Source organism: Lynx rufus, unplaced genomic scaffold, assembly GCF_022079265.1.
Source record: "Lynx rufus isolate CCGP_SWC_20201006 ecotype Redwood Valley unplaced genomic scaffold, mLynRuf1.p SCAF_13, whole genome shotgun sequence".
NCBI lineage: Eukaryota > Metazoa > Chordata > Mammalia > Carnivora > Felidae > Lynx > Lynx rufus.
In genome coordinates this window covers 8,469,619-8,496,423 of record NW_025814827.1, presented here as the reverse complement: position 1 = coordinate 8,496,423, position 26,805 = coordinate 8,469,619, and the positions used below count along the sequence as shown (strand labels likewise).

Sequence of the window (26,805 nt, the reverse complement as noted above, 5' to 3'; positions counted from 1 at the left end):
CAGGGGAGGGGCAGAGAGAGAGGGAGACACAGAATCCGAAGCAGGCTCCGGATCCTGTGTCCGGGGACACAGAATCCAGGCTCCGAGCTGTCAGCACAGAGCCCGACGCGGGGCTTGAACTCACGAACTGTGAGATCATGACCTGAGCTGAAGTCAGACATTCAACCGACTGAGCCACCATGGTGCCCCCATTGCCTGGTCTTTAAAAGCAAATTGAAAACCTCCTCCAGAAAGCCTTCCCATTTAACTCTGGGTGGCCATCATCCTGTGTTTCTTCCCTCAGTTGTACTAAATCTGTGTTTTCTACTTATGGCTTCCCTCCAGAGTCTTCTTAGGGTGTGTGGTGTTTCTCTGATTGAACCTGGAGCACAGATTTAGGCTCCGCCTCAGAGGAGCCCCCTCACCCCCTGCCTCTCCTGGCCCCAACCAAGGGGTCTGGTGGGGGGGCAGGAGGGGCTGGGGCTTGGAGAGAGGGTGGAGTGGGTGGCTCTTACCAGGAAGCTGTTGTCCTTGGGGTTGGTGGCCAGGCTCAGGCCGAGACGCATGTTGTCCTTCCGCTCGGACACGTTGGAGAGAGTGACCCTTCCTGGGGTGGGAGGGAGGAGCTTAGCCTGCAGCCCCACCCCCACCCCGGGCCCAGAGCCTGCCACTGCCATCAGCCACCCGACGTGTTTGTGGCAGGGTCAGGGCCAGGCAGAGTCCTCCCCAATCCCCCCTGCCCCTCTAGAGCCCTCGCTCGCCTGCACGTCCATGCAGCCCTTCACGGTTTACGAAGGCCTTGCCTAGACATGGTCTGATTACTTCTTCACAATTCCCTGAGAGATGAGCAAACTGAGTCTCAGAGAGGCCAAGCAACCTGCTCAAGGTCACACAGTCCGCACACGGCAGAACTTTCCGTTGCCCCATCCAGCCTTTTTCCTCCTCCAGACATCTGACTGGTCGCTAGCATTCCCCACATCCTCCGTCCTGCACTTCCCAGAGCACCCGACTGAGGCTGGCTTCCTCTCTGCAGTGTCCCTTCCACATCTGCCCGCAAGCCCGTCTGCCATCAAAACTTGGCAGTCCGTGTCCTACTTGTGACTCTGCTTCTCTGCTCACCGGATAAACCGACACAGGATAGCCGATTCTCTCGCGGGTAGCGGGAATGTCATTCCGTGGTTGGCCACCAAGAGAGCTCAGTAGGCAAGGTCATCGGCCAACTGAGTGTCGGGAGAGGGTTGTGGCAGAATAGAACTGCTCAACAAAATTCTGTTAAGGTTGTACTAAATTTTGCAGGCCACTGAAGGGAAGGAAGCAAGCTTGAATTCCCCACACGTGTGCTGGGATGTAAGTGTGTAAGTGTGTGTGTGTGTGTGTGTGTGTGTGTGTGTGTGTGTGTGTGTTTACGCATGTGTAGGGGCATGGGGTGTGGGGGGGTAGAGGTCAGGGGAAAGCGAGTCGGGCATTACATTAAACGCAGAGCAGGTCAATCTTCATGTACTGTGAGGAGCGGCGAGATTTCGTCCCTGCTGACTTCCAAGGACGTGGATGGCCTCCGCCCAGAATGGTTTGCTAAATTAGCTTCATTGGTGACTGGAAGTGTGAAGGGGGCACAAGCCAGCAGGGCCTGGGGCCGGGCGTTAGGAGAGGCCAGGCCTGACTACGCTTGGGGCTGGGGGCTGGGGGCCGTTGTGTTTGTTGTTGTTTTCTCTTTGGGTTCCCTCAGTTTGTAGTGAGGCTCCTTTTGAAATCCAGCCCCTCTTGGCTGTGTTACGAGTGACTGAGATTGTTTTGTTTTGTCTGTCCGTAGAGGCCAGAGAGAAAAAGAGTAGTCATAACACTGTGTTTTTATAATGCCTCTCATTTACAAAGTACCATCCACACGCGCCCTCCCAGGACCGCCTCTCGGTCCTGGGACGTCCTGAAGACAACATTTCCATTCAACAGAAGAGGAGATTGAGATGCGGAGAGGGGTCAGTGACTTCTAGAAGGTCACTTGCTGGTCAATGAGAAGAGTGGGGACTCAAACCCAGGCTGTGCACTGTTATATCCTGAGCTCTCCGTCTCATGGCAGGGCTGTGGCGGCAGTGGGGGGGTCGTGAGAAATCTGGAGAGGAAGCTCCAAGCCCTGGCTGGGCGACCTCCACCCCTCAAGTGGCTTGGGGAGTTCTGCACTGCACTTGAGCTGAGGCACGCCCTCAGCTCACCTCCCCATGCCGTCTCCTTCCTCCTGGTCCCAGAGATGGAGGTGAGACTGCCCGCCCGGAAGCAGGTGAGATTAGTAAGGAAGATCCTTGTGTTGGAGTTAAGGAAGACTTGGGCTTAAGTCCTGCTTTTGCTGCGTATGGGCCTCAAGGACTTGGGGCAGCCACTACCCTCTCTTGGGGCTTGGTCTGCCCCTCTGTGAACAGGAGAGGTTAACGTCTTTCTCAGTGGGGCTGTCTGAGGACCCTGGGGCACAAGCCCACCTCACACAGAATCTGCCTTCCAGAATCACCTCCTCTGCCTGAGCCTCTGCCCTTTATTAAAACCCTGACTTCATCCAGCCGTCGGGAAGAAAGTGCCAGTGATCTGCTTTTTCATACTGAGTTGTGAATGTCTGCCACCCGTTTAGCCTTCCCTGGAGAGAGAAGAAAGAACATTCCTGGCTTGGTGAGGCTCATAGCCTGGAAAGGCCGTAGGAAAACCCAAGACTCAGGTTTCCCAGCCTAGCGTTTTCCACTGTGGGGATAAGCTGACAGATGGTCTTCCCGCTGTGCACTTTCTCTTCAGTGAAAGGAAAAGGAACACTCCTCAAACGCAGGGCTTCCTGATCCGTACTTTTCCTCCGCCCTGACTCACTTTGCTGCCCACCACCTCCCAGCTTAGGCCCCAGTTCAGGAATGTTTTCCAGGGTCTGATGGCTTCATGTCTCCCACTGCCAGAGGGGTTCCTCCTCCCTTGGAGGGAAACAGGATCCACACTGGAAGCCAGAGCAGTGGAGAAAACTAAGCAATGGGTTGATGGGTTCACATGTCTGTGTCCCCACCTGGACCAGGAGCCCCTCTCGGTGGCCCCAGCCCTGAGCCCAGTGCTCATCCCTCCCACTCCCATCCTCCCTCCCTCTGCCCCAGATACTTGGCTCCTCTTTCTGTCTTCCAACGGAGTAAGCTCATTCCCACCCCAGGGCCTTTGCACTGGTTCTCTTGCTGCCTGGGATGCTCTGGTTCCACCTGACTCCTCGCCATCAGACCTTTGCTCAAATGTTACTGCTTAAAGAGGTCTCCCCTGACTGCCTTGCTATAAAGTAGAACCCCCTTCCTCACACCCAGCCTCTCTTATCACAGCACCCTGGGTTATCACACAGCATTTATAGGTATAGGTTATATCACACATATAGGTAGGGATGAATTCCCTACCTATAGCATATCCCTACCTATTGCTACTGCTTTCCCGTTTGTCCGCTTGCTTATTGTTCCCTCCCAGCAGAGCTCTTGGCTTCTTGTTCCCTGCTGTATCCCCAGAAACTAGCAAGGTGCTTGGGACATAAAATGTGCTCAGAAAAGGGGGACCTCACCTTACACATGAGCAAACAGAGGCTCAGAGAGAGCACGTGTGCTCCCTGTGGACACGATGCGACGAAACTGTCCAAGTGGAAGAAGGGACCCAGCTTGGCTTGTTTGGGAAGCCTGTGCCTTCAGGGTGGTGATGACTGGGTTCTGCGAGCCACCAGCCAGGCTCCTGCTTCCCCCAGCTTATTTCCTCACTGAAGTCTGGGCCCCGGCTGTGCTGGGGTTTGAACTTCCCACCCACGGCGCTGAGGCAGATGTGGCCAGCGGGAGCTTCCAGCACCGTGTGATGGGACCAGCTGGCCACCCTGGGGATCTGGGTTCTGGGGCTTTCTCTTTGATGCAGACCTTCTCATCCATCTGCTTATCTCTTGAAGCTCTGCTGTCTCCCCCACCAGGCCCACACTGCCTCCCTTCACCTCCCCAGTGAGCCCCACCCTGCCGTGTAGGGCAGAGGCCGCCTCCCTAGAAGTCAGGGAGAACAAGGGGCCTGGCCCCGGGGAAAGGCCAGTCCTTTATGGGAGGGTTGGAAATACAGCTTCTCAGCCCAAATGGAATTTTTGCTCCATTTGGGAGCAACGTGATGGTCCAGCCACTGTCCAACGTTTAGGACAAGGTGGGCGTGCTTTACAGGATCAGTGTGTGTGTTTTAACGGATGCACATGTGTGGATACACACACGAATCGTACAAAGGCTCTTCGGCGAGGACAAAGCCTTCATTTCAGAAAGGCAGTGCTGCTTACTGAGGACTGCCTGGGGTGGAAACTTGGCCTTGCCGCTTATTAGCTAGGTGACCCTGGGCAGGTCCCCCCATCTCGTATGGTTGTTGAGGGGATTAAATGAGTCAAAATTCCTAAAAGTGCTTAAAGCAGTGGCTGCCACATGGTGAAGATTATATAAGATATATGAACGCTGGCTATTCTTATTGCAAAATCGGAAAGAAGACAGGAAATGTTTTTCCCCTGCTAAGAGTGCAAACCTTGTGTTGAGGGGCCGTGGATGAGTCAGAAAGAGGAATGGCCTGCAACACCAGGGGCCCTGCTTTGAATCCTAGCCGGCCCCTGACAAGCTGTATGGCTCTGGAAATGTTTCTTCCTCTCTCTGGCCTCAGCTTGCTCATCTGTAAAATGGGGGGCAGCAGTACCAGGGTGGCCGTGACTGTGTGACTATGGGCATGGATGTGCTTTAAAGACTGTCCCGCCCTAGACGATGGTTGGCCTCACTGTGGGGAGACCAGCGGCTCACGTTACCCAGGTTGAGCTTGGTGCAGTTCCCGTGGGTCACTGGACACTTGTACACATCTCCCGTCTTCTGGTGGCCGTTGGTTTCCAATGGAGCGCCCACGACCAGCCTGGGAAGGAAGAGAAGACAAGTAAAGACCGACCGTGGAGAAGGTGCTCCTTCCTGGCAAAGGATGGAAACCGGAGGGCAGTGCTGAGATGGGCTGGGGAAGGTGAGAGGAAATCCTGGGGGAACAGCCAAGTGCAGACACCCCAACATAGACCTTTGCCTCCCACGGAGAGGGACACTGTGTATTCAGCATGACGTCATGGGATCCGTGACCTAATCCGGGTCCTTGCCAGGATCTAGAGATACAGAGACGAAGACCACACGGGCCCCGTTACAAATGAGATGGAGGTGATCCTCGGGAGAAGAGGTCAGGGCGGACATCGCGGAGGAGACGTGCTGGGGCTGGGTCTTAACAGATGTCTATGAGTTTGCCAAATAGTGGGAGGGTGGTAACGGTGGGCATTAGGCAGAGGAATGACGATTTTGGAGCCAAGGAGTCTTGACCATTTGTCAAGGCTACCCTCCCCAGGTAATGCGACCCATTCCTCACTTTATCTGACAGTCTTTCAGCTGGTGACCCAGGGGCTGGGGCATGGTGTATATTGGTCATTCATGGCTGCCCCGTGAGCCACTAACGTTTTGCTCAGGGTGGGCGAGGCAGCCAGTGGGGCCAAAGGGTGGCCAGGGGCAGCCACCCAGCTGGGGCCTCTGCCTTGAGCCTATGCCTTTGTGACCTTATTTGGAAAGAGGGTCTTGGCAGGTTTGTTTGTTTTTTTTAAGTTTTATCTTCTTTTTTTTTTTTTAATGTTTATTTATTTTTGAGAGAGAGAGAGAGAGAGAGAGAGAGAGCAAGGGAGGGGCAGAGAGAGAGGGAGACACAGAATCCAAAGCAGGCTCCAGGCTCGGAGCTGTCAGCACAGCTGCCACCACCTCCCCTGAAGGCCAGGGACAGTCCCCCTGGACAGCCCTGAGGCCCTATCCTTACAGCCCTCCCCACCCCCTCTGTGCCTCATCTCTAACTCACCAGAGAGCAGCAGCATGGGGGGCAGCCCAGAGTGGCCCTGGGAGGCAGCCGGACCCCCACTGCCGACATAAGACACAGCCCTGAAAGCAGGCGTGGTTTCCCTTCACCTGCTCACCCTGTCAGTGCCGCCTGCCCACCTCTGGTGCATCTGGAACCCTCTAGGCCCCCAGTCCTGTTCTCAGCCAGCAGCTGCCGCCTCTGCACGGGCCTGAGCGCTAATAGTGACTCAAGAACGAAGCCCTCAGAGGGACAGCTGATGTGCCACAGCTCACACAGCCCTAGAGGTCTCCCAGACCCCGAGGCACAGGCAATAGACATCTGTGGAGCTCGGGGCCCAGGGGTAGATGAGACAGTGGCACAAGGAGATGGTTCTGGACCCCTGCTGTCCCAGCAGCTCCCCACTCCTGGCAACGCTGCCCAAAGAAGCAATCGTGTCTTCTGACTTACGCTGGCTGAGAGGGGACAGGCCTAGAGGTTCAGGCTCCCCAGGACTCCAGAGGCTTCCGGGGATCAGATTACCTCCCCCCCTGCCCGGCTCCTGCCCACTTCTCGCCATGATCGGGGAAGAGAGCGAGGTCTGAAGTGGGGGTTAACTGAGCTCTGTTTGAAATTAGAGTTTATGAAATAAGAGCTGAAGTTTCTCCCCTGGGAACCAGATAATGACAGATTCTAAATATATCTGCTTATTAAGCATGCCTATTTTTGACCAGCAGGAATTAATTGGACCCATAAAATCTGTTTGTCTAGACGACGTGATTTTTGGCTACTTAATTCTGTGAGCGATTGTGTGGTCAAGGCTGCTCCATTCTTCCCAGCAAGGCAGGGGAGTGGAGAGAGAGAGGAAGAGGGAGAGAGAGAGAGAGAGAGGAGAGACAGAGAGAGACGAAGAGAGAGTGGGGGAGGGAGGGGCAGACAGAGAGGGAGGGAGGGAGGGAGGGAGGGAGCTATCAGTACGTGGAGCTTGGGCTCCAGGCCTGCTTTTCTGGCTGCTCGAGTTTTCAAGGACAAATATGTGACCAAGTCTTCCCAGAGGAAAGCCCTGACCACTGCCTGGTGGTGAATGCTTTCTGGAAAGAGTGCCTTTGAGGAACACCTTGTAGGGTGCCTCTGGGAGAGCCCTGAGCAGCAGGTTCTAGATCAGACAAACCATGGCCATCTGCTAGAAAAGCCATCTCCAAGTGTCTTCCAGAAAACACCCCAGCAGCCTGACAAGCAGACTTCTCGCCACTCTGCCCATTTTATGCAGTAGAACTTTGAGGCCTCATTGGCCTGCTTGGTGGGGCCCCCAAACACAGGGAAACCCTTCGGACTGAGATTTTAGGAGCCAGGTCTTCCTCCTGGTTTGGCCCCCAGCTTGCTGGGTGGCCTTGAGAAGTCATTGAACTTTCCAGATCTTGGTTTCCTTGGCCGTGACGTGGGGCTAACCACCCCTGTACTGTCCCCAGATGCAGGAGCTGAAGCCCCAGGAGGGACCTGACCCAGCCCCCACAGTTTGAATGTGGCAGAGCTGGGACCAGTCCTCCTGGGACAGCTTTCTCTGTGTTGCCCCAAATATTTCCTCGCCGTGAAGTGAGGGCCTCAGTCAGCCCTCTTCACCACTCTTGAGTCTTGGCATTACGTAGGCCTGTCGGGCTTGAGGTTTTGAGGATATGATTCAATCTCACTGCGAGGGGGTAACTGCCCAAGCCCGGGGAAAATGTTTGCGTCACCGCTGAGACCAGACAAATTGCTCCTGGGGTCTGGCAGCCCTGACCATCCCCTGTGGCCTCAGCCTTATATAGCCATATGCAGCCTCAGGGCCTGTCGTGCCTCCGGGGGCAGGACACCAATCTCTCCGGTGTGGGCACCAGACAGCAAAGCAAACCCCAAAGGTCATGGCGAGCATCAGGCCCCTTCCATGGGCCGTGTGCTGTGATGGGGGAACTGGCGGCAGGCTTCAGCCATAGCCCTGTGGGACCCCTCCCTGGAGGCTGCCCTCTATAGAAGCAGGGCCTTGCCAAGGGAGGAAGCCCACCCGGGAGATGGCCACCTAAGGAAGAAAGGTGTGGCCCCACTGAGTGCGGGGCTCCTTGGCTCCCAGCAGGTCACAGGCTAAGAGAAGGGACCTTGGCTCACCAACAGGGTCCCGTGGGAACTCATCCTGACCTCTGTTATCCTTGGTTTCATCCTTCAGGGCAATTTTAGTCTCTGAACCTTTTATTTCTTTTAATCTTTATTTATTTTTGAGAGAGAGAGAGAGAGAGAGAGAGCGAGCGAGCACGAGCGGGGGAGGAGCAGAGAGAGAGGGAGACACAGAATCTGAAACAGGCTCCAGGCTCCGAGCTGTCAGCACAGAGCCCGACGCGGGGCTAGAACTCACGATCTGCGAGTTCATGACCTGAGCCAAAGTCGGACGCTCAACCGACTGAGCCACCCAGGTGCCCCAAGTCTCTGAACCTTTTAAAACGTACGCTTCTGGGGTGCCTGGGTGGCTCAGTCGGTTAAGAGTCCGACTCTTGATTTCGGCTTCACAGTTCGTGAGACTGAGCCCTGCATGGGGCTCTGTGCCAACAGCGTGGGGATTGTGATTCTTTCTCTCCCTCTCTCTCTCTGCTCCTCCCCTGCTCTCTCTCTCTTTCAAAATAAATAAATACACTTTAAAAAATAAACAAGTAAAACGCACGCTCCTATCAGAAGAAAGGTAACACATACCTCCAATGTGTGTAAATTTATATGTAAATTATACCAGAGTGAAACTGTCAGTCTGTATATGAAATACCAGTAACCTTTTTTTTTTTCAGATAAAATATAAACTTAAACAGAACTTGAATCATTTTGTTTCTGTGCCCAAGTATACTGTCCTACACATCCCACCCTGGAGACCATCCCTTTAAGATACAGCAAAATTCCCACCTACTCCAAGAAGCCCTCCCTGATTACGCCCCACCCCCAGGCTTTCCCACATGACCTAGCATGTAATCCCTGCTGCCTGCTGTGGTCGGTGTTTTAGTGTCATAACTCCTTGAGGGCTGAGACGTCCTCATCTGCCTTGCTACACTGGCATTGGGTGGTCCGGAAGGCCCTAGGTAAAGAGGTACCTATTACCTGACCTGACATTGGGTTGACAGTCCATGGCAGCAGGAGCAGTTCTGGGGGCTTTTGGCTTTGCCTCATACCTAAGAGGAGTCCCAAACTCAGTGCCTGGAAAAAGGGTTACTGAGAAATCGAGTAGTGTCTGTGCACAGAAGTTCAAAGGAGTGACCCAGCTTCCAGGTAGACTCAGCGTTGCTTGCTTCCCTGGTTCCCATGTCTCTCTTCCCACAGTCCTCACTCTTGTGAGGTTCTAGGGACTGAGCACATACCTCAGGCTGGGCCAGTTTTAGCCTCTGGCTGCAGTGATTGAGTCAGGGTCACCCCAGTCAGAGTGAGTTTCAGGACTTCCTTTTGGACCAAAGGGTTCCTTTTCTCTGGATGCCATAGTATGTAAGGACAAACCCTGGAATTCCCGGCAGTCACCTGGTGGCAATGAGAGGTGTGAGCTGATGCATGGAGAGGGGGAGGCCTGACAGAAGGAACAAGAGAAAGAGCCCAAGTCCTGATGATACCGTGAAACCCTGGATCAAACTCTACCTGAAGCCAGAACTGCTGCTGGGCTTTTCAGATATATAAGCAGTACCTACTTTTTACTGTATAAGCCTCTTTGGGGTGAGGTTTCAGGTATTTGTAACCACAGACATCTAACTAGAGTAAGGCCAAAAAAACCCCACATAGTTAAAATTACCCTTAGAAATTCCATATATTACCATGCTATAAGAGGAACCTGACATCCAAGACCAAGAAGACAGGAGCAGATTCATATCCCTGAGCTCATGCTCCATCTGGGGCATATATTTACTTTGTCGTGCATGGCAGGTGGATCCTCAGACACCATGTATAATATTTCTCTCTCGTTGTTTAACCAAATGCATAAAACCGTCCCCTGACCCAGCCTTGTGGGAACAGAAATCCTTTTGTTCTATGTGCATCGCACTTACAACAGCTACTTGGACAGGGAGCTCTGCACTCCAGGTGTTTCTGGTTGCCTGGTAACAGGCCTCGCAGGCCGTCAGAGCTGGGAGGAAACCGGGCTTGGGTCAGCCTCATGATGGGCCAGTGAGTCCGGAAGCCAGAGCAGGGTAATGCTATGTCTGAGGCCTCAGAGCAGACAGTGGCAGCACCGGCATCCTGATTCTCAGGGCAATGGTCCCCCAAAGCATGGGGTGGGGGGAGGGCTCTAGGGGGTCTGGGAAGGCAGATGTGAACAGTTTAGCCCTCCAGCAGCAGATAGGGTAAGCAAAGCCATGGGCACAAATGGGCCAGATGCTTGGGCAAGAAAAGAGGAAACTTCCAATGGATGGGCCTGCCCTTGGAGGCGATCCTGAGCCCAGAGGCCAGCACAGACTGCTGAGGAAAGACAAGAAGTGGGTTTCAACCCCTTTCTGAGAAGCCTTCTGCCCCTCTCTGCAAGACCTGGCTCTCGAGTCCTAAGAAATCCTATCATGACTCATTGTTTTTTTCATTTTAAGGAGACCCTTTTTAAAAAATTTTGTTTAAATGTTTATTCATTTTTTTGAGAGAGAGAGAGAGAGCGCGCGAGCGAGCATGAGTGGGGGAGGGGCAGGGAGAGAAGGAGACACAGAATCTGAAGCAGGCTCCAGGCTCTGAGCTGTCAGCACAGAGTCCGATGTGGGGCTCTCACATACGTGAGATTGTGACCTGAGCCGAAGTCGGACGCTCAACCGACTGAGCCACCCAGGAGCCCCTAATGGGTGGCTTTTGATGCAATTAAGTTGCACTTGATTTTGATCACCGGGACAGCTTTGAGTCTGGAAGGGCAGTTACTATCTGAGGCTCAGAAGGTGATGTGAGAAGCCTGTGGAGAGATGTTGGGACTCCAAGTCCAGTGCTCTTTCCACCATTGTGAGAGAGGGGCCAGTTCAGATGGCCCAGCACGGAGAGGGGCTGCCCTTCTGGAGCCAGCTGGGCCTGTCCCCCAGGGGCCTCCTCTCCTCCTCTCCCACCCGTCCTAGTCCCTCCCTCACCTGTTCCTGTTTCCTGGCCCCCCTCCTCCGCTCAAACCCACCCAGGCCCGTTGTTCCGTTTCTTTCCTGGCTTCATTTTCCTTTCCTGAAATCAGATAGGGGCATCAGAGAGGGGGGTCCACTTGAGCAGCAGAGAGCTGGAGGGAACAAAGGAGAGACTATTCCTTTGGTGAGGTTTTTCCTCTCCCTCTCTCTGCATGGAAAATGTAATCTTCTCCAGCCAGCGTGAATATGGTGGCTAATGTGTTCAAGATGGGGCTGGGGAAGGGCTGAGTGCTGGGGGTGGGGGCCCTGGGGCTGCACTGGCGGGGGGCAGGGTGTGGAGGAGGACCCCACCTGGGACCTGCTGGAGGTGCTGAAGGGGAGGTGTTGGCACCGCAGGGCTTCCTGGTTTGGTTGGAGGGGCTCGTGGTTCCCTGTGGCTCAGACGCCTGGCAAGGCCTGGACTCCCGGGGGCCAGGAAAATGAAGCCCCCTCTGTTGGCCAGCACATCCCTTACTCTTCCTGCCTCTGTACAAGCCTCGTCAGAGGTGTGTATTAAAAACAAACACTTGTACTGTGACAATCAATTTTATGTGTCAACTTGACTGAGCTATGGGGTGTCCCGATATTCGGTCGGATGTTATTCCAGGTATATCTGTGAGGGTGTTTGGAGAGGAGATGAACACTTAAATCTGAAGACTGAGTAGACTGTCCTCCCTAACGTAGGCGGGCCTCGTTAAAGCAGTTGAAGGCCTGAATACAACGAAAGGGCAGACCCTAGCCCGAATAACAGAGACTCCTTCCTGACTGCCTTAGAACTGGGACATTGGCTTTTTCTTACTTTTGGACTCTAATTAAAACAGCAGCTCTCCTAGGTCTTTAGCCAGTGGGCCTTCGTACTGGAGCTACAATATCAGCACCTCTGAGTCTCCAGTTTGCTGATGTACCGATCTGATGTGCAGATCACAGGACTTGCCAGGCTCCAGAATCATGTGAACCAACTCCAACTCCTTATAATAAATCTCTTTATATATATATATATATATATATATATATATATGTATATGTATGTGTATGCATATGAATGTGTGTATATGTATATGCATGTGTGTATATATGCATGTGTGTATACATGCACATGTATGCATGTATATGTGTATGCATATGTGTGTGCATATATGTATATGTGTATTATGCACATATGTATATGTGTATATATGCATGTATATGTGTGTATATATGTATGCATGCATACATGTATATGTATATGTACGCATATGTGTGCATATATGTATATGTGTAGGTGTGTATATATGTAGATGCACTTATGTATACATGGATGTGTGTATATGTGTACATGTATGCATATATATGTATGTGTATGCATACACGCATGTGTGCATATATGTATATGTGTATGTATATGTGCACATGTGTACATGTATGTGTATATGTATATGTATGATATATGCATGTATACATATATGTATATATGGTGCATGTGCGTATATGTATGTGCATGTATGTATGTGTGTATATGTGTGTCTGTGTGTACATGTATGTATATATATATGTATACACACATATACATACACATCCTACTGGTTCTGTTTCTCTGGAGAAATGTATTTCTCCTAATACATTTACATAGTGCTTGGTATGTTCTAAGGGTTTTACACATATTATTTGTGTAAAATAATGATCCATGCCCTCATTCATTCACTGAGTCATAAGCATTTCTTGAGTTCCTGCTAATGGCCAAGCACTAGGGCCACCATGATGAACATGATGTCATCCTGCCTTCAGGAGGTCTCCAGAGGAGCCTACCGGATGAGACAGGCAGGCTAACAGGCCATTACAACACAGTAGTAGTTTCAAAGTGGTTCCCAGACCACAGCATCAGCCTCCTCTGGAGCGGGTTAGAAACGCAACATCTTGGGCCTCACCCAGACCTACAGAATCAGACACTAAAGGGGGCCCAGCATCCGTGTATTAACAAGCCTTCCAGGGGGGCGCCTGGGTGGCTCAGTCGGTTAAGTGGCCGACTTCGGCTCAGGTCATGATCTCGCGGTCCGTGAGTTCGAGCCCCGCGTCGGGCTCTGTGCTGACAACTCAGAGCCTGGAGCCTGTTTCAGATTCTGTGTCTCCCTCTCTCTGACCCTCCCCCATTCATGCTCTGTCTCTCTCTGTCTCAAAAATAAATAAACGTTTTAAAAAAAAAATTAACAAGCCTTCCAGGGGCTACTGATGCATGCTTAAGTTTGAGAAGCATCATAATGCATAGGGTGATCTGCAGCCCTAACTGGGCTCACACCCCAAATGCATTCCAGTAAAATCCACCCACTTCACTGTTCCTGCCGATGCTCTGTATTAGTTCACTGCCCCTCACCTGCCTGTCCCCACTTTTACCAGGGTGGCTCTGAAAGCTGCACGGCCGGGTCCGTCACTTAGGGCTCCTCTCCAATGTCATCACCCTCAACGGGCCTTTCCTGGCCACCTGCCACTCCTGTGTCACCACCCTGCCTTAGCTTCTCATAGCATTTCCTCCTCCCTGAAGGTGCCTTCTTTTTTTCCTGGTCATCATCCTTACCTCCCAGTAGCACGTGAGCTGAAAGGGGTTGAGGACCTCATTGGTCAGGCTTGCATCTCTAGATACACCAGCACCCACAAGAGTGCCTGGCATGGAGTAGCACCCCCAAATATAGTTGTCAGATGAATCAGCCAGTCAGATGGCTCAGTGGGATGACTGTAATCCCGTAGCCTGCCATTTGGGGCCACTGACTACAGGCCCTCTTTGGATACCTGTTAATCCAGCCAAGAGAGTGGAACAAGCTCTATTAGGGGAGCCAACACCCAAGACAAGGCTATTAACTGTGCTGGGCCTCAGTGTTCTCATCTACCAAATGGGATGGACCATACCTGGGCTACTAGTGTTTCAAAGGTGGTGGGTCCCAGACCTTGCTGGTCATCAGAGTAATTGGTGGGTTACTGGTGCAGGTTCCCGGGCCTCACCTCCAGAAGGTTCTAATTCAACCAGTTGGGGACAGGGCCCGGGAATCTATTTTTAGAAGCTCCCAGATGTGCAGGAAGGATTGGGAGCACTTGTGTAAAAGATCTGTCGAGGAAGCCAGAGAGGAGGCCCCATGGATATGTGAAAAAGCACATGTGTCCCAGGAATTTTTATTATGTCTTGGGATCATGACCACAGCAATCTTCCTGGCTGTCCGGGAATGGTCCAAGAATGGTTTTTTGTTTGTTTGTTTGTTTGTTTTTAATTTGCTTTCTTTCTTTTGGTCGCAAGAAAACGCGTAAGAGATACCTACTTTAACACACAAGTAATTCATGCTTGTTGTCTGATGTTCACAGCACAGAACTGTGCAAAGTAGAACAGGCAAGGCCTCTCCCTTCTTCCTCACCCAGCCCTCTGCAGATAACTATCAGTAGCAACAGGGCTGCAGAAAACTTTCCAGGCATTTATGTAGTGAATTTGAAAAAATGGAATATTCTACATACATGATTCTGTAGTGGGGTTTTTTTCACTTAATTGTTTTAGACTCGAACACATTTCCATGTCAGTATGTTCACTGCCACACTTAGACCTGGTCCCTCGGCCCCTGCCCTGGCTCCCGCTCTGACCCTTCTCTGACTACACCCTCTCCTATGGGGTGAGGAGTCCCAGGAGTCAAAGGGACAGACCACGTCCTACCCAGTCTGGGTACCGGGACTCTGAAATCTCTTGCCCAAACAGCTCAGGACAGACCTCTTCCATGGATCTTCCTTTCTTTCCTTTTTAAAGTTTATTTATTTAATATTTTTTGATAGAGGGGGTGAGAGAGAGCGCAGGATGGGGAGGGGCAGAGAGGGGGAGAGACAGAATCCCACGCGGGGCTCGAATTCATGAACCGTGAGATCATGACCCGAGCGGAGATCGAGAGTCTGACACTTAACGGACGGAGCCATCCAGTCGCACCTGGATCTGTCTTTCTGATGGTGGACCCCACCACCAGTGGGGCTAGCCAAGGAGTGGCCACTCACTGGGGGTGCGCAGAGAGCTTGGATGTGTAGCCGGGGGTGTTCACATGTGCCAGGTCTCTCAATTACCAAGAGAGAGCTGGAGGCGGGAAGAAAAGATGGTGGGCCACGGACCAGAGCCTCCATGTGCTTTCTGGACCCAGGTTCCTCAGATGTTAGGGGTGGGTCTGGACAATAAAGTTCTGCCTCATCTTTATACCGGTGCCACGGTCTACATCTTTATACAGTGTTCCACTCTTCTTTTCAGTCATTTCTTGTACTGACAGATCCCTTTTCCTAGTGATAGACGTCCAGGTGCTTTAGGGGCGCTGAGGTGGCTCCGTTGGTTGAGCATCCGACCTCGGCTCAGGTCACGATCTCACAGTTCATGAGTTCGAGCCCCGCATCGGGCTCTCTGCTGCCAGTGCAGAACCCACTTCGGATCCTCTGTCCCCGCCTCTCTCTGCCTGTCTCCCGCTCACGCTCTCTCTCTCAAAAATAAATAAACATTAAAAAAAAAAAAAAAAGATGTTCAGGTGCTTTAACAAAATGTTCCCCCTGAACAGCCTTTCATCAATACTAATGAATAGGCCTCTGTGCACAAGTAGTCACGCGTAGCTATACAAGCGGTAAGTACAAAGCCCGTGCCTGTTACGAGGCAGGCAGGCCCTGGAGCCGGCCCTCGTCGCCTTGGGCACAGAGCCTGCTGACAAGCATCATCACAGACGTTGACTCCACAAGCTTGGCTTTCTGCTTTGTTCCTGGAAACTTCTGGGTCCACCTCAGCTTACATCCAATCAGCATTTTTTTCCTACGTTGCAGAAGAGGGAAGACTGAGGGAAGGTCACCGCAAAGGACAATCTCAACCCACCGGAAGGGAAAATGAGAACCTGACCCACTGACTGTGAAGGGCAGGGTGGCTGGCATGTGCCAGTCAGCTCAGTGCCCCTCCTCTTCATACACCCGGATCCCGGTCTCATGGGGTCACTTGCCCCATTTTTCACCAGACCTGGAAGTTTCCTTCCTGCCTCTCTGTGTACAGTCCCCTAAGTCCAAACTCTTGAGCCTTCCCCATTCCATCCACTCTTCGGTTCCTCTTCTTCCAGGATGCCCTCCTTGATCTCTCAGCTGAAAGCACTCTCTGAATTCCCATGAAGTTTTGTTTGTACCCATCTTGTTGGTCTTTTTTTTCTCTCCTTTAGATAATTTGTCTCTAGATAGCAGAGAGAGAGAGAGAGAGAGAGAGAGAGAGAGAGACACTCCTGATCATCTTTAAATCTCCCCCTTCAGTGCTGGTCAAAGTACCTTGAATATGGTCTAGGCTTAATGACTGTTTGTTGAGTGAATATGCAATGGGCAGTTGGAGGACCCTGCTCATTTTGCAAAGACATCTTCGCTCTGCTTCTCAGGGTGTAGCTAGGAGCTGAGTTCTTCGGGGCCCCGTCTTCAGAGGGGCCACCAACTTTGGAATACCCTTGGCTTGGCACTCCCCGGGAAGGTGTGGTCTGGTCTCAGCACACAGTGTGAAGAACCGCCCCCCGCCCTTCTCTTTTCAAAATGTCCCACGAACTTGCTTGTTTTTCCAAGTCATGCTCGGAGTTCCTCCCTGTCCCCAGTTTTCTAACAGCTCTTTCCTCTGAAAATGAAACACAAACACACCAACGGTCTGGGCAGATGTCCTCAGGGGAATGTATAGTTTCAATGTCCTGGCAGGTGCTAGTCTGACACCTCCTCGGTGATTACTTGGTGGCAAGGAAAGTGGCCTTGGAAGGAAATGCCTGTTCTCTCCCCGGGGCTGGCCCGGTCCCTCAGGTTCACGGTCAGGATGGTGATGTTCAAAATGTGACTAGCACACGCACCCAGCAGCTCACTGCGCTGTTCCCAGGGCCCCGGGAGGCAAGCGGACAAGAGCAGTTATCCCCATTTGGCTGAAGGAGACAGCAAGGCCCAGAGAACGTCAGACTCTCTGGGTGGAGTTTGAGGCACAGCTGGAATGTTCGTTATTCCTACTGTGTGCGCCGCTCGCTCCACCAGCCCTGTGCACCCAGGTAAGGGAGAAGACGGGGGCAGAGGCAGAACAACAGAGGCTGCTTATCAGTTTGGGGCCTGTTGACATGTTTATGGTTCATTCCCATCTACTCCCAGATGGGCTGAGCGACCTGCGGCGTGCCCCCTGCCCTCTCTGCGCCTGTGTCCTCACCTGTGAAATGAGAGCTTGGGCAAATTCAGTTCAGAGAGTCAGATTTACTATGAGTGGGACACTGAGGACTGAAAACTGAATGAAGGAAGCACAGTCCACACCCTGTGTGGAGTCCACACCCTTCATTTGGTTTCAGTGTGGAGGACAGCGCTACGAGCGGGGCCCCAGGTGGGGGGGTGGGGCACAGAGGCACCTGCTCAGCCAGCTGGGAAGCCTTCCTGAAGCAGGCAACTCCTAGATGGAGACCTGCATGGTGGATAGGTGTCACCCAGGTGAAGAGGGACTGGGGCCCACGGGGAGGAACGATGGTCCTGAAGGTGCCAGGCTTACGTGTGTGATTCTAACGCACCTGCTGTGGCAAAGGCTTCCATGGGCCAGGGATGGACCCAGAGAGACAGACAAGTCTCTGCCTTCACAGAGCTGGGGGTGGGGTCATCCTCACCTGGGCTCACGCCATTCATCCCCCTTCTTCCTCCTCACTTACGTCTCCCTGACACTCCAAATCCCCACCTTGTCCCCTCGGCTTGTGCAGAGAACTCTACCTAAAGTAGCCCGAAGTGTAGACAGATGGTTAGATGTCTACATGCTTGACGTCCATCGCATATCCCCCACTGATCAGATTAACTCCCCTGCACCCCTGCCCCACTTTCCAGGGTCTCTAAATTCCTGCCACTGGCCACCCCCTTGGGTTTAGGCACTGAAGGTCACTCTAAAAGTAAGCCTGGAAAGGAACTAACCTACGAATCCATGAGAACTCACAAAGCCCTTAAATCAGTGGCTCCAGAACCTGGCTGGGAATCAGGCTTATCTGGGGATGTTTAGAAGTACCTCCAGAGATTCTGATTTTGCAAGTCTTGGACTGGGCTAAGGAATCTGTATACTTTTTACATCTTTCACAGGCAATTCTGTCCTGCCAGCTTTAGGAACCTCTAGATTGTATTATCAGGTGATCACCAGATTTTGAAATAATGGAAAGCAGGCCACATAGGAATTGGGGGCAGGATGCCCAGTCAAGAAACAGTTAACAAACAGGGCACCTGGGTGGCTCAGTCCATGAAGCGGCCGACTTTGGCTCAGGTCACGATCTCACGGTTCGTGAGTTCGAGCCCCATGTTGGGCTCTGCGCTGACAGCTCAGAGCCTGGAGCCTGCTTCGGATTCAGTGTCTCCTTTCTCTCTCTGCCCCTCCCCTGCTCACGCTATCTGTCTCTCAAAACTGAATAAATGTTAAAAAAAAAAAAAAGAAGAAAGAAACAGTTAACAAGCACTACTTAACAAACATCGACTTTCAGAGCACTTCGTATGAACAAGCAAGTAACTAACGAATGCATAAATGAATGTTTGGGGGGGCACTTTATTATGTGCCAGGCACTTCCTCCGACGTTAACATTAATCCTCTGACATCAGTCCTCACAGCAGCCCTGTGAGAGAGACAACAGTCCCGTTTTAAAGCTGAGGAAACTGATACACAGAAGCCAGGTGACTCACCCAAGTCACTCAGCTGGCTGAGGGGCAACTCCTTGGCCTCATTCTCCCCGTCTCTGGGCAGAAGAGGGCAGGGAGCCCTGAGTTGCATCAGCGAATTATTGGCTAGGCAGAATCCTTCTAAGTACTTTCTTTCTGGTTCGAAGCTCAGATTTATTTCCCTCCTCTCCTCTCTGGATCGTGAGTAATGACTCCTCTTACAACACTATTACTTGAGAGGCCGGACAGGAGCAAAGAGTCTGTAGACTCACTTGAACCACTGGAGGGTAGAGTCTGACATTACATTTTTGGAACCATCCTCCCCCCTGGGTTACAACATCCTTGGCTCAGTGGTTGGGGAGAAGCAGAGAGGACAGTGCAGAGAAGAGGCGTTGCCAAGTGAGGTGTTTGGCGTTGGGCCAGACCGCCATCCACCATCCACCTGCTGCCTCCCCTGCAGGGGGCACCTCTCCCATACCTCAGCCTTTCATCAGCCTCTCCCATGGGGGGCCACTGTCCCCAGGCCCTTTACCACCAGAATGTCCAGCTTAGGGCTGCCCTGAGATTTAGCTTGGATCATAGCCTGACTTCTAGAACCATTCTTCCCTTTCTCCTTCTATGGGTCTGTGCCAAGCAATGATGAATCAAAGGCGAGCCCTATCCTTGGGGGCCCACGGCTCCCTTTCCCTCATTACTCGTCTTCCCTCTCTATTTATTTCATGTCCCCCTCTCCTTTACTATTTCTCTTAAAAAAATTTTTTTTAAACATTTATTCATGTTTGAGTGAGAGAGAGACAGCACATGAGCAGGGGAGGAGAGAGAGGGGGAGACACAGAATAGGAAGCAGGCTCCAGGCTCTGAGCTGTCAGCACAGAGCCCAACATGGGGCTCGAACCCATGAACCGCGAGATCATGACCTAAGCCGAAGTCGGACGCTTAACCGACTGAGCCCCCCAGGCACCCCTCCTTTGCTATTTCTTTTCATTGGCTCTTTCTACAACTTTCCATGTCTGTCTTATCGGCTCAGGGTGACTCATCACAGCTAAACCAGGAAGAAATGATTCAAGAGGGACAGTGGAAGGATTTAGGGATTCCACAGAAAGCAACAGCAACCTTGTCAAGATGGTCTCTGGTCAATGACAAGCCTTTGTCATCGGCCGTGTGTGCCTGAAGGTTGGAGCCGTGTGGAAGAGAAGAAGAGCCATTTGAACGAGTCTGGGATCCTGAGGAAGCCTTCTTCAGGAAGAAGTCAGGGAAAGCTAGAAGGAGCTATTCTATCCAAGCCTGGAGGAAACGAGTTTCAGGTTAAGCAGTGACCCATCACTGGTAAGGTTAGTGAGAAAAAGCATGTATATAGCAAGCACATGGATTTGTTTTCATAATTGAATACAACCTTAAAACATGATTATGGTGGTTTTCTTTCTTTTTTTATTTTTATTTTTTTCTTTTACAGAGAGCAGGAGAGAGGGGAAGAGGGAGAGAGAGAATCTTAACAGGCTCCACGCTCGAAGCTCGGCGGGGAGCTAGAGGCGGGGCTCGATGCCACGATCCTGGGATCACGACCTGAGCCAAAATCAAGAGTCGGACACTCAACCAACTGAACCACCCAGGCACCCCGATTGTGGTTTTCAACAAAGAGTTCTGTGTTTCACATTTTATAGCCTGACCCAGCGGAAGCACGGGCTACCCTGAACGGTAACATCTACAGGGCGCCTAGAAGATTGGCGTGAGGAGCCGTTACCAGGCTGCCTCGCTCCCCCTGGTGTCAGTTACGAGAATTGCAGATAAAGTGCCAATGAGCAATTAATAACCAGTCTTGAAAATTCAAACCTATGCAATTATAGTTAAGACATTCTCAATATGGGGTGAGTTTCAGTATTACTTTGTTCTCCACGTAAGGAACCCTCCTTCCCTGTCCGGCACTGGACCTAGAAAGGACGTTGGGATCCCAAAAAGAGCCCTGCTGGCGGAGACAGGGGAGCCAGGCATTAGAGTCCATAGGCCCCGGGACGAGGGGAGCGAGGTGGTGGTGGGTGGAGACGATGCTGAGTTGGCCTCTGGCTTCCCTGAACTGCCCAAATTAAATTTATTTTCTTTCATGGAGGTTAGTAACCAGGAGACTTTCCTTTCAGCGTTTCCACTACCAAGATTGTGCGTCTTACCCCCAAAGCATGCAATGGTTGGCCCCTTGCCTCTCCGAGCTCAGCACTAAAGTCGTTCGCCACCCAGAGGACCCGCTCAAGCTCCCTGTCAGGTTGATCAGTCGTCTCTGTGGCTCAGGTTCCCTGGGTCGTCGCCTACATACTCTTCAAGTCCTGGGTTTCCCTGTGTGGTTCTGGCATTAAAGAAAGGAGGAGGAGGAGGTGGAGGAGAAGGAGGAGGGGGGGCAGGGGAAGGGAAGGAAGAGGAGGGGGAGGAGAGGGGGGAAGAAGAGAGGGGAAGGGGGAGGAGGAGGAGGAGAGGAAGAAGAAGAAAAGAAGAAGAAGAAGAAGAAGAAGAAGAAGAAGAAGAAGAAGAAGAGGAAAAGAAAGAAAGGAGGAGGAGGAGGTGGAGGAGGAGGAGGGGGGCAGGGGAAGGGAAGGAAGAGGAGGGGGAGGAAGAGGGGGAGGAGGAGAAGAGGGAAGAAGAGAGGGGAAGGGGGAGGAGGAGAGGAAGAAGAAGAAGAAAGAATTAGAAGAAAGAATTAGAAGAAGAAGAAGAAGAAGAAGGAGGAGGAGGAGGAGGAGGAGGAGAGGGAGAGGGAGAGGACAAGAAAGAAAGGAGGAGAGGAAGAGACAAGAAGGCAAGAAGAGATCAAAGTATATGGAGCTTGGAGGAGCCTTGAAAACGTTTGCTGGCTGCGTCTTAAGCTGTGGGCTTCTGGTACGTCTTCCATGCCCTGAAGGACCCTGAAGGGCCCCCAGCTCCTTCCCCAGGAGGACCACTGTCTGGATATCCACTGCTCCGGCCCTCTGGGGGAGGGGCGGGGAGCACTCTCTTCTTGTGCATGTGCTGCCTGCCAGGGTCTGCTGGGTATCTTGGCCTGGGGCTCTGAGCCAACATCCCCCACCTCCCTTCCGCGAGCAGTTTTTCTCTCTCTCTTCCTCTCTCTGGTGCGTTGGGTGGTTTCATCCTATCCTGCGCTGTAGTGATTTATCCTTTAACCAGAATGAGTCATGGCACCGGATTTTATTTGTTCCAAGAGAAAATAGCAGAGGGTATTTGTGCGCTGCGGTATTGGGAGCCTGCTCCGGGGCCTGAGCCAGGAAAAGGGCTTAGGACGTTCCTGGGTGAGATTTCTCCGGCAACAAAGGCTGAGGCCGCCCCAGGCCTGACAACCGGCATGGGCACCAAGGAGGAGGGATGGGCTTGGATAAGACCCGTCGTTCTGCCCAAACAACAGTCCTTAGGGCCCTTTTTCTTGACACCTCTCCCCAGACACCATATCCTTTTGCGGGGGACAGGCCAGCATAGGGCACTAACTTATCCAGCAAAATCTGCCCGCTCACCATCTCCTATTGCTTCCTCATGAAAACACATTTGGGCTCGCAGATGAAGAAACCCTGGTCCAGTAAGTGGCTGTGACATGCTTCAGTTCCCGCGGCTTGGAAAGTGGCTGAGCAGGGAAGGGAACGCAGGTTTGTGTGGATCTGGACGCCTAGAGGTTTCCTGCAGTAAAAAGCCACCCCCTCGTGCCTTCGTGTATCTGCCCAGGCACCAACCTTGAGACCTGCCATAACCCTGAGGGAGGGGGCCACGAATGAGAGGCTGGAAACCGCCGGGGTTGGGAGGGGAGAGGAGGGCAGGGCCTGAGGGCACCCCGGGGCTCGGGCTTGACACCCAGTTTTTGTGGACTTATTCCTCATGGATTAGCTTTCCGGTCAACCCCAAATTCTGTCACCAGCGGGCCTCCTGTTATCTGAGAAGGTCTATACAGAAAGGCATTGGAAAGAATGAGCACCTTACCCAAATTACAACTTAGTGTAAGTAGCTACCACCTAGTGATCTTGAGACAAGAGACCCAGGATGGTGGGTAGACTAAGCCTTGGGCAGTTTTCACGTAGGCACCAGGTGGAGATATCACGGGAGGAGGAGGCTGGCTCCTATCGCAGGAAGAGGAGCTGGGAGACCTGGTTTCAGTCCTGCCTCTCCCACTCACTTGCTGTGTGACCTGGGTGTAGTCTCTGTCTCTGGCACTCAGTTTCCTTGTCTATAAAATAAGGGGATTGGGGCGAAGAATTTCTAAGACCCTTCCCAGGCAGGGGGGGTGGGGGGAGAGATGCCACAGGGGTGGAGTAGTCCTGAAGACCAACCACATTGATGTTTGCTACAGGTCCCTCTGTGCCTCCCGGGCCTGCTCGCAGCCACCCCGTCCCTCCCCAATCCGCCTCGGCCTCTGAGAATTGGGGTCTGCTGGAGACTGCACCAGTGGTGACCCTGTCTTCAGGCGAAGGAGAGAGCCCCCCTGCCTGGGGTCTCTGCCAGTGGAGAGGTCTCTGGGGAGAGATGGGGTATCTACTATCCTATACGGGGCAGGTCCGTTCCAACTTTGTCTTAGGGGCTGAGGGTGCTGACTCCCCACGTGCTGGCAAGCTTTTGGGGGGAAGTGGTGGTTCTCGCAGGGTGTGCACGTAGCCCTGGGATGGGGGAGGTGCTGGCAGGGTGTGCACGCAGCCCTCCATCTCGCTCCCCAATACCTCAGTGTCCACATGCAGGACAATGGCACAGCCCTTTCAGCATCTGACCACACAGTCCCTGAGTTCAGTCATCGCAGAAGAATTCACAGGGACCCCCTCAAAGAGATGGGAGGCTGTCTAGGACTTTGGATGAACCAAGCCACCAAATCTGTCCTTCTGTTGCTGAGGGTGATGACAGTTATACTCAAGATGCTTCTTTTCCCCAAACGGAAGTTGCTGGACACCCCAGAATTGCCTGGAGACTGAGGCGCCAGCATGGTTCTGTGGGGGTCCTCCTAATCTACTGGATTCCCTCTCTGTTTCCTCTCTGCCTCCAGGGCCCTTCCCCCTCGCTCCCCTGTCTGCACAGAAGCTCCCCTCCGTCCCCAGCCATGGGTGCGCACCACTGGCCAGGTAGCGCTGGAAGGCATCGGAGTAGGCCAGGTGGGCAGATGCCAGGGAGTTGGGCCGGGGTCCCTCCCCTTAAGGGTACAGTCAGGCTGATGAGACTAATACACTGGTGGCTGTGCACAGGAGCGAGGGCTGGGAAGGGGGGGTACAGGACAGTCTCCCCTGGCTTTGGCCCCACCTGAGACTCCAGTGCAGGGGCCAAGGAGGAAGTGGGGCGTGGGGAGACAAGGGATGCGGTGGAGGAGGGGCTGAAGGGCGGAGGGGAAGAAACACTGAAAAGTAAGGAGCAGGATGGGAAATCCAGAAACCAGGCAGAGGAAATGGGCAAAGAGAAGAAAAAAGAAAATGGAAAGGTAGGAGAAGGCAGAAGAAGGGCTAAGGGAGACAGGAGGAGTCTTAGGGGGATGACAATAGTGAAGTGCGAGCAGGTTTTCGCAAACCGCCTCCCCTCCCCCTGCAGCCCCATCCCCAGCTGGCTCTGGGCTCTCAAAGTCCCCATTTCCCCACAGGTTCCCCGCACACGGTTCAGGTCATTTTGCTTCTGCCTGTTGCCACGAACTTAAGATTCCGGGGACAGAGATCTCTAGGTCTGTGGTTCTCAGAGTGTGGTCCTCAGACCAGCAGCCCCAGAAGCCCCTGGGAGCTTGCTAGACAAGTGAGTTCTCAGGTCCCACCCCAGACCTGCGGACTCAGAAACTCTGGATGTGGGGCCCTCGGGGGACTCTGGTGCCCCCGCTGAGGTGTGAGGACCACTTGCTCTAGAGGTTCACACAAGTTGCAGTGAGTCCTCTTGAGAGCCTCTAGATGTACTCTGTGTGCGTAAGTGCGCATCCTGAGTGTTTCTGTCCATCCATCGCAAGGGCTCCGGCCCCGTAGAGGTTTGCCCAGCGCTGCAAACTCCCCTGCTGGGCCCCCGGCGGCTTCTCGGAGAGGCTCTCGGGGACAAGCTTCAGAGTGTGAGCACCACCCCCTCTGTCTTGCAATTCTCCCCTCCTCTGCCCTCTGCGACACCGAACCCCCATCTCCCCCTTGCCTCTGATGGTTCTCTCTCCCTCCTCCCCACTCCCACCCACGGGCATCCTAGGGTTCTTTCCTCAGCCCCCTCCTTCTCTCTGAACGCTCCTCTGTGAACCTAGTTCTCCCAACGCACATCTGAGTCTGGGCCCTGATCTCCCCGCCAAGGTGAAGGTCTCTGTCCCCTGCAGCCAGCCGGCCACCTGTCCCCGATGACCCTTGGATACCTCAGACCAATGCGGCCAAAGCTTAGCTCACACGTTCCCCCAAAGTCTGTCTCCTATTGCTGGGTTTTGCTTTTCTGTTTTTTCATTGTCTTGCCAGTCAGCCAGATATGCCCCCAGCCATCCTTCAACCTGTCTCATCTGCCGCCTTCTCTTCTTGCCTTAGCTCGCTCTACTCCAGCCACACTCATGGTTCCTTGAACATGCTGAGCATCTTCCTACCTCAGGGCCTTTACACTTGCCATCCTCTCTGCCTGGAACACTCTTTTTTTTTTTTTTTTCCCAAGTATTCATGATTGTCTCAGATTCTCCCTTTCCTTCCGGTCTCTGACTGCTGTCACCCTAGCATTGAGGCCTTTCTTGGTGGCCAGCATAAGGCGGCAGCACTTCCCCCAACTCGTAAGCTCCCCTTACCCTGCCTAATGCTTCTCCATTGCACGGATCACCATCCGACAGATGATGGGGAAACTGACAATGTGTCTTCCCCTGCTAGAAGAAGGGCTCCATCAGGGTTGGGACTCTGTAGTTTTGTTCACCATTGAATTCCCAGGATCTAGCACCAGGTCTCAAGGATGAATGAATGAACTACTGACACTCATAAGGTCCACCCCTTCCTCAAGCCCCGGCCCTTAGACCTTCCCCTTAACCTAGACTTCCATAGCCTTCCCACCAGCCTCCTCACCTCTAGGCTCTCCTCCCTTGGTTCCAGCCTCACATAGTAGCCAAACTGAGCACCCTGAAAATTATACCTCGGGTGAACCGCTCTCCTGCTCTGAAACCTCCAATGGCTCCCCATTGCCTCCCAGATACAGTCGCCTTGCTCTGGTGTCTAGGAGTCTCTAGGGCATTGTCCTCGCCCTCCCAGTCTTTGGCCTCACTGCTCTGCTTTCTGCACCTTCTCCTCCAGCCACATGGGATGGCATCCTTTCTCTAAACATGGCCTCTTTTTTTTTTCTCCTCTGCACAATCACCCATGCTGTTCCCTCCATCTGTTATATTTTTCTCACCCACATCCATTCTGCCCATGGAAATCCTACCCATCTGGAAGCCCCCTCCTCCATAGCCTCCCCCGATTCCTTCCGCCTCCTGAATTAGAAATGTCTCCCTCACATGAATTCCCCTGATCTTTTCTGTGTGCCCTCTCTTGGTATTTATTGATCATTGGGTATTGGTTGGGGTTCTATGAGCATACACCCTCTCTTCCCGGCTGGGCACAGCACATTTATGTGACTCTGCTAGAGTTGGGTCCTGGGGGACACCACTGCCTCAGTTCCCATGGGGCCAGCAGCATGGCCAGTGGGGAGAGACACCGCTGACGGAGACTGTGGGTTTCCAGCTGGTGGGGCTGCTTCTGTTCTGGGCTCCTCTGGGGCTAATGAGACCTGGGCCCCAGACCTGGCTTGGGCATTTACCGTGTCCTCTCTCTTCAGTCTCAGTTGCCTCCCCTGGAAGATGAGGACAAAGCCTACCTCTCTTACATGTGGCTCACATCCCTGAACCTGCACCCCAGGGACCTCACCAGGCCCTCTTGTTCTAGAATCCCACTGAGTTCCAAAGGGCTCCCTTTGTGGAGCCCACCAGGGCTGTCTGGCTCCTGCTCCCCAGTGCCCTCAAGGGGACAGAGCAACATGCTCTGCCTTGCTGAGAGCTGGCGCTTCTCTCTCCAGGGGTGACAGCTTCAATGACAAATTGGAAACTTGTGGGGCCCAGCTCTGCTTTTTTTCCTAGCACCAGGAGGCTTCCTGCCCCGGGGGGACCAAAGGCACGGAGAGGCCCTCTGCAAACCCTACACCGGAGCTTCTGGGACATCAAATGGTCTGAAAAAAATCAACTGACTTAATGACTTCAATGTACATGCATTAGAGTCACATGGATTAAATTTCTCTGAAAATACACAAGGGCTTTAAAAGCAGGGGCAGAGAATACTTAGCACAAGAGGAATTT

At 52.8% G+C, this 26,805-nt stretch overlaps 1 protein-coding gene across 1 annotated transcript in view; it reads right to left on the bottom strand.

Moving 5' to 3' along the window:
• ITGA11 (integrin subunit alpha 11) overlaps positions 1 to 26,805 on the bottom strand; it is a 126,189-nt gene that overhangs the window by 57,095 nt on the left and 42,289 nt on the right. Inside the window, exons 3-4 of the mRNA XM_047074876.1 lie at positions 4,778 to 4,878; positions 495 to 586 (exon numbers count right to left, since the gene is read on the bottom strand). Of these exons, the coding sequence (XP_046930832.1) occupies positions 495 to 586; positions 4,778 to 4,878 (193 nt within the window). The remainder of the gene's footprint in view (positions 1 to 494; positions 587 to 4,777; positions 4,879 to 26,805) is intronic.